Source organism: Tarenaya hassleriana, unplaced genomic scaffold, assembly GCF_000463585.1.
Source record: "Tarenaya hassleriana unplaced genomic scaffold, ASM46358v1 Cleome5, whole genome shotgun sequence".
NCBI lineage: Eukaryota > Viridiplantae > Streptophyta > Magnoliopsida > Brassicales > Cleomaceae > Tarenaya > Tarenaya hassleriana.
This window is the reverse complement of record NW_010967707.1, coordinates 5,877,443-5,883,959: the sequence shown is the minus strand read 5'-3', so window position 1 is coordinate 5,883,959 and position 6,517 is coordinate 5,877,443. Positions and strand designations below refer to the sequence as shown.

The following is a 6,517-nucleotide window of genomic DNA, read 5'->3' as shown; positions in this document are numbered from 1 at the left end:
GTGTAGTTCGAGTCTCTCCTAAGGAAACGGGACGTAATCTGTTCTAACGAAAAGCGTGAGGGTATTTTCGTAATATCAATACTCCACTCCATGATAGTCGATATTAAATTGTCAACAATTTCCACAATATATTGTTTTAAATAAATGTACATAAGTATGCATGTATGATTATGGCATATTTGTATTTAATTATAGTTATTAAAAAATGAAACCCAAAAGTTGCAAATTGAAATATAAATTCTGGCTTATAGAAAACAGCCTTAGTTCCCTTTAGCATATAAATATGTAATGATTTTTGTAGGAGACTTTTTGTAGGGCTTAATCTCCTAATTTTTAAAATATTATTACTGCAAATTGTCCTTTCTTATACTTGTAAGTAATTGATTTTTAAATGAAAAGTTTAAATCATAAAACGTTATCGTATAGGGAATTGAGACCAATATACAATTTACATAGACATAAAAAGGGGCCAAATTTACATTAAAACTATTATTTTCACCTTTTGATTTATTAACTTTTTCAAAACTTCAATAAATTTTAAATCTCCGTTTGCACATGACATAATAATATGTGACTCTTTGCATATGTTAAAAGATGTTGGTGTATTATAGGAACAGCAATACTGGACGAAATTGATGGTGCATGATGCATGCGATATGTTCCAAAATGGAAAAATATCAATTATAAATTAAAAGGACGAGGGTGTTTGCAATGGGTTTTTTGTTTTCAGAAAAATAGAGATTATTCCGTAGATTTTTTCCATAATTTCCAAGTATAGTTTTAGATATTACAATGGCATATATGTTATATATTTGCAAACAGCTGGCCGATATATGATTATTTGGGTTTAAATATATTCTCTAAAATTATTTTACCGTAAGGAGGATATGCGAACGATAAGGCCCCTAAAAAGATACCAATCAAGAGTCCCAATTGCATGCGTACGGACAATTGACGGTGAGATGACGGCTGATGGGGCTCAGATTCCAGAAAGATACGGTAAAAATGACAACGGTGTACAAGAGTAAAAAAGAATATTCAATTTTTTAGGCTTTTTTTGCGCGAAATTTAAAAAAAAAAAACAGGTGGAGATTCAACTGGATGAAAGCGAGGATCGTTACGATTCCATCTTATTAATAGACAGTTTTTTTTTCTTGGGCACCAAAATAAATACTTTATTCAATGAAACGATTGTAACAATATCACATATATGTGTGATAGAAAAATATTATAATTTTGGATTTGGAGCTATTAGTCGACAATAGTCATCTTTTTTAGAAAATATTTTCTTTTTCTTCACATACGACGTGGGCGTATTTTACGCATGCATACACATTTGTACACACATGCAGATACACGTGTCTCTCCCTATATATATATGGTCAGGCGTTTCAATTTTTCCTCACACACATTTTCCTCTTTTTTTTTTTTTTTGATAAAACATTTTCCTCTTCTTGTTCTTCTGGGTTTCTTCTTCCTGCTCTCGACCCATCTCCCTTGAATTATTTTCAAACAGGTAAATTGCCACATTTATTCGACCAATATATATATATACACGCATATATATATATATATGTGTGTGTGTGTGTGTGTATACAACTACTATATTCATTCTGATCCATGCGACACCATTTCTCTGTTCTTGTATCTTGTATCTGATCTCTCAACAGATCATTCAAGATATTTGTCCATTAAAAAAAAAAGAAACTGTTCACCATGTCTTTTTTTTTTCCTGCTTCTTTTGCAGGGTTTAACAGTTCCTTTTCGCCCGGAAAAAAAAATATTAAAAAAAAATGGAGGAGAGGCTGCTTCAAGGATCGGAGAGTGAGAGTAGTCTCTACTTGAGGAAGAAGGTATGGGGCGAGGTGAGGAAGATGTGGAGAATCGCATTGCCTTCGACGATGTTCAAAGTGACGTCGTTCGGAAGCATAGTCGTGGCTCAGTCGTTCATCGGCCACACCAGCGACGTCGGCCTCGCCGCCTACGCCCTCCTCCAGAGCACCTTCATCCGTTTCCTCTACGGTCTCCTCGTAAGCCATATACGTATATAATCGCTTCAATATGTATATATATACACTCTCTGTTTGGATAGATATATACGACAATATATAGATGTATACCATAGCTTAGTTTTGGACGTATCTAAGTGCGAGCATGAAAGTTAAACCTTATTGGTGTTGGCTCAGTTACAAAACCCACATCAGATCTAATTTAAATTTATTTTGTGTAGGTTTTTTCTTTCTAATTTAGATCCATCTGTATTATTAAAAGTTTAAATAATTTATTATGGGTGACTCCTGTCGGACCAGTCCACTGCGACTGCGTCGCAATTTGTCACGTGGGTCTGAAACCTCCAAAGTTGCCCCCTTCTCTGACCATTTTCTCGTGATTTTCTTCAGTTACGGACAATCATTATTTAATAATTCTATTCTACCCGGCAATATCGTCTTACCCTATAACTCATGCGTGTGACTATACATATATACACGTATATGGGTGCTCATTTATATGGAAATCTGATTGTTCGTATAGATTTTGCCAATCAAGATTTTGAAAGATTTAAATGACAATATAATCATATGATAAGGATAGGCATTTGATTATATAGTGTGGTACCACCCTTCTTATTTCTGTATTTTTTTTATTCGAAAGAGGAAGAATATTTTAGTAGAATATTCAAGCAGACGCCATTAAAGTCATAGATGTTAGGTATGTAACAACGAAAGTCTGATACTTACTGCTGTCGTATATAATTCGAATGATTAAGCATTTTCTGGTCATCTTTCGTTTATGAATTTGTGGTGAGTAGAATAATCGTAGTGTTTTTATTTTTCGGTGCATGCATGGAATGTTTGTAACTTTAACGTTTATTATAAACATACAAATTATCCTTTAAGTATATAATAAACAAATTAATATGCGCACTTAGTCCAATTGTTTACTTAATTGTAATACTTTCACCCCATCTAGAAAACACGCCAATTTATTCCAAAACTTGCACACACATTGACATCAATTACACATATCAACGTACCAAAGTTCTGTAACCAAAACAAAAAAGAAAAATATCAATATGGTTACATGGATTTGTATATATTTGTAGGGAGGCATGTCGAGCGCGACCGAGACACTATGCGGGCAAGCTTATGGAGCGGGGCAATACCACATGATGGGAATATACCTTCAGCGTTCATGGATAGTGGACGCGGCGATAACCACTCTCTTCCTCCCCTTCATCATCCTCTCCGCCCCGATCCTTAGGCTGCTCGGCCAAAACCCGGAACTCACTTACACCATTGAAGAGATCTACCCTTGGATCATACCTTACGTATACAGCCTCATCTTCTCGATGACAATGCAGATGTACCTCCAGGCCCAGATGAAGAACGCCATTATAGGCGTTATCTCTACTCTCTCTCTGGTTCTGGACATAGCCCTAACGTGGTGGTTTGTTAACAAGATGGGGCTGGGTATCAATGGCGCCTTGCTCGGTTTGAACATAAGCTCGTGGGCTATGGTGATCGGCGAGCTCGTTTACGTGTTCGGAGGTTGGTGCCCTTTCACTTGGACCGGTTTCAGTATGGCTTCTCTTGTCGATCTGATGCCTATGCTCAAGCTCTCGGTATCATCCGGTTTCATGATATGGTATGTGGTCTTTCAATTTATAAGAGATTTGGTGGTTAGGGTTTTTATTATGTTGATTTTCGTTTTATGATTCCTCTCTTTTGGTTATGCTTGGAACAGTTTGGAGTACTGGTACTTCAGCATTCTTGTACTGATCGCAGGATATACAAAAGATGCAAAAATTGCAATTTCTGCTTTTTCCATATGGTAAGTCATGCCAAATCTAGCTAGCCTCTTATGATTCCATTAATTAGTATGCATACGTACATTATGAAAATTCCAAAGTTGTAAATATATTGTAATTCTTCTGATTTTGCAGCCAATATATCTACACATGGGAGTTCAACATATGCCTTGGCTTCATGGGTGCAGCATGGTGCGTACACACCATTCTACCATACCCAAATAATCTTTTTCCCCCATAGTTTGATTCCAATATATTTCGGATTTCATTTCTAGACCCTTAGTGTGTGTAAGTATATATATATATATGTATATATTCCACTTATTTCATGCTTCTTACACACACACACATATCTGCAGTGTTCGGGTGGCAAATGAGTTGGGAAAAGGAGATGCGGATGCAGTGAGATTCTCGATAAAAGTGATTCTTGCCGTCTCGGCATTGGTCGGACTGATATGTTCGGTCTTGTGTTTGGCGTTCTGCGGTCAGATGTCGTACTTGTTCTCGGACAGCGACGAGGTCGCGGCCGCTGTTTCGGATCTCTCCGCGATTCTGGCTACATCCATCTTGTTAAACAGCATCCAACCCGTTCTCTCAGGTGAATTTCACATCTCTTAATAAATAAATTTACTAAGCGAATATATGATTATATGAGTGTAATGATTAGTATATATATACGCGAGTGAATAGGCGTGGCGGTGGGAGCAGGCATGCAGAGTATAGTCGCGGTTGTGAACTTGGGAACTTATTATGCCGTCGGTATTCCCGTCGGTCTGGTCCTTTCTTATGTTTTCCATCTTGGGGTTAAGGTAATTTTTTTTGGTTATTTAAATGATTATTTGCTTTTCTTTTTATGTCAATTTGATTGGTCGGCCGTCCCATTAAACACATTAATCGTTACGATTGTTAAATATATGCCTTAAAATATAAATGCCTCTTGAATATTAATGCTTGTCTTGTAGGGTTTGGTGCTTCAAATGGCCATACCAACATTTATGAATTGCAAAATGATATATTTACTAAATGTTTGTGCATAGCATACACAAATACAAACCTTGAATTAAATAAAACAAGAAGAATACTCTAACCATATATACTAATAGGAGAAGTTATAAGAAAAAAAAAATAGTATAGAATATTGATAAAGATATTCCAATTAAAAAAAGTCTTTTTTGTAATAACATAAAGTTTTTATAGAGTTTTTTTTTACGGAAATTAATAATATAGAGCTTTAATGATTTAACTTTGCTTATAGGGACTTTGGGCTGGGATGTTGGGAGGAGTGGCAGTCCAGACGTTTATATTGTGTTACGTCATTTACAAAACGGATTGGGAAATGGAGGTAATTCCATTTTTTATCCCTTCGATTTGGGAAAAACTATACAATATATCCTAATTTCAATTTATTAGAATAATCAATGAATAGAGGTGGAAAATGGAATATTACGGTCAGAAATATATATTTTATATAATTTTATTTTATTTTGATAGGTCAAGAAGACAAACGAACGCCTCAAAGTGTGGGTTCTGAAGCCATCGACTGAAGAAGAATCGACGGAGAGGAAATGAAAAATGGTCGATAATATTTGGACCGCATTCTTTTATTCCCCCTTTTTAAAATCTTTTTTTTTCTTATTTACCCTTTTAAAAGATAATGCTTTCCCATTTGCCAAAAACAATTATATATATATATATATATATATATTAAGATTGCGTTATTAGGTTAATGCAATTGTCAGTCTATGGGATCGCATCTCTATCGAAATTGAGAAAACAATATTATTATTTATTAAAAATTTGATGTTCTGTTATTACTTTTTGTTCAATGTGGAAGATCGAATCGTTTGGTTGTTGTATCTCTAAATAATCCTTTTTTACAGGGAAAACGTGGATATAAATGGAATTCATGCGAATGTCCATATATATTATCGGATTTTTTGAAATTAATTATAGCCTAAGGTTGTGGTTGAAAAATCCGCGGGGGGATTCCGTGGCCATATCATGCTTTCACCGCTTGGACATTTCCAATTTGGCTATTCATGGAATTGGAACCTTGGTGAAAGCGGTCGAATAAAATTCCTAGTTTATGAAATGCAAATAAAATTAACGAGTTATCCACATTTCGTTACACTTAAAAAAAACCATACAAATAATGGAACAAAGTCATATATTTCATATAATTAATACAGTAGTCATTTTCTTATATCTTGCAGTTTTAATACAAAATCCCATCTGGGTCACCTGCGTTGAAATTTCTAATAGTATTTTTGGTAATAATTAAGTGTGTAATTTTTAATTTATTTGACAAATTTTATTAATATCGGGGGAAAATCTTTGAATATCTAATGTGGGTTATCGGGAAATTATTAATATATAATGAGACTGCATGCTAATAATAAATGTAAGATTTAAGTACGTAATGTTTTGAAAATAAATATCAAAATTTTTATTATTATTTCGATCGTAAGATGGTAGATGTAGAGACAGCCTTGGCCCTGTGGCACAATAATGGTGGCCAAGTCAACAAAGCGAGCAGGGGTTTTGCCCAAGTGGCATAATCGGTCATTTCACCTAACAACACACTCGATTTTAAAATTAGTAAATTAAACGACTTTTATTTACTAATATATCCGATTTATATAATACGACTAAATAATTGGAGGTGTCTCTATATATAGAGACATATATGCTTACAAACTCTCTCGCATA

General features: G+C 34.7%; 1 protein-coding gene across 1 annotated transcript; it reads left to right on the top strand.

Moving 5' to 3' along the window:
• Positions 1-1,405: 1,405 nt before the first annotated feature.
• LOC104827248 (protein DETOXIFICATION 24-like) lies at positions 1,406-5,622 on the top strand. The gene is made up of 9 exons (XM_010560387.1): positions 1,406-1,516; positions 1,748-2,030; positions 3,104-3,645; positions 3,745-3,831; positions 3,944-4,000; positions 4,168-4,406; positions 4,499-4,617; positions 5,064-5,150; positions 5,300-5,622. The coding sequence occupies exons 2-9, from the start codon at positions 1,794-1,796 to the stop codon at positions 5,375-5,377; spliced, it is 1,446 nt and encodes a 481-aa protein (XP_010558689.1). The 5' UTR covers positions 1,406-1,516; positions 1,748-1,793; the 3' UTR covers positions 5,378-5,622.
• Positions 5,623-6,517: the final 895 nt, after the last annotated feature.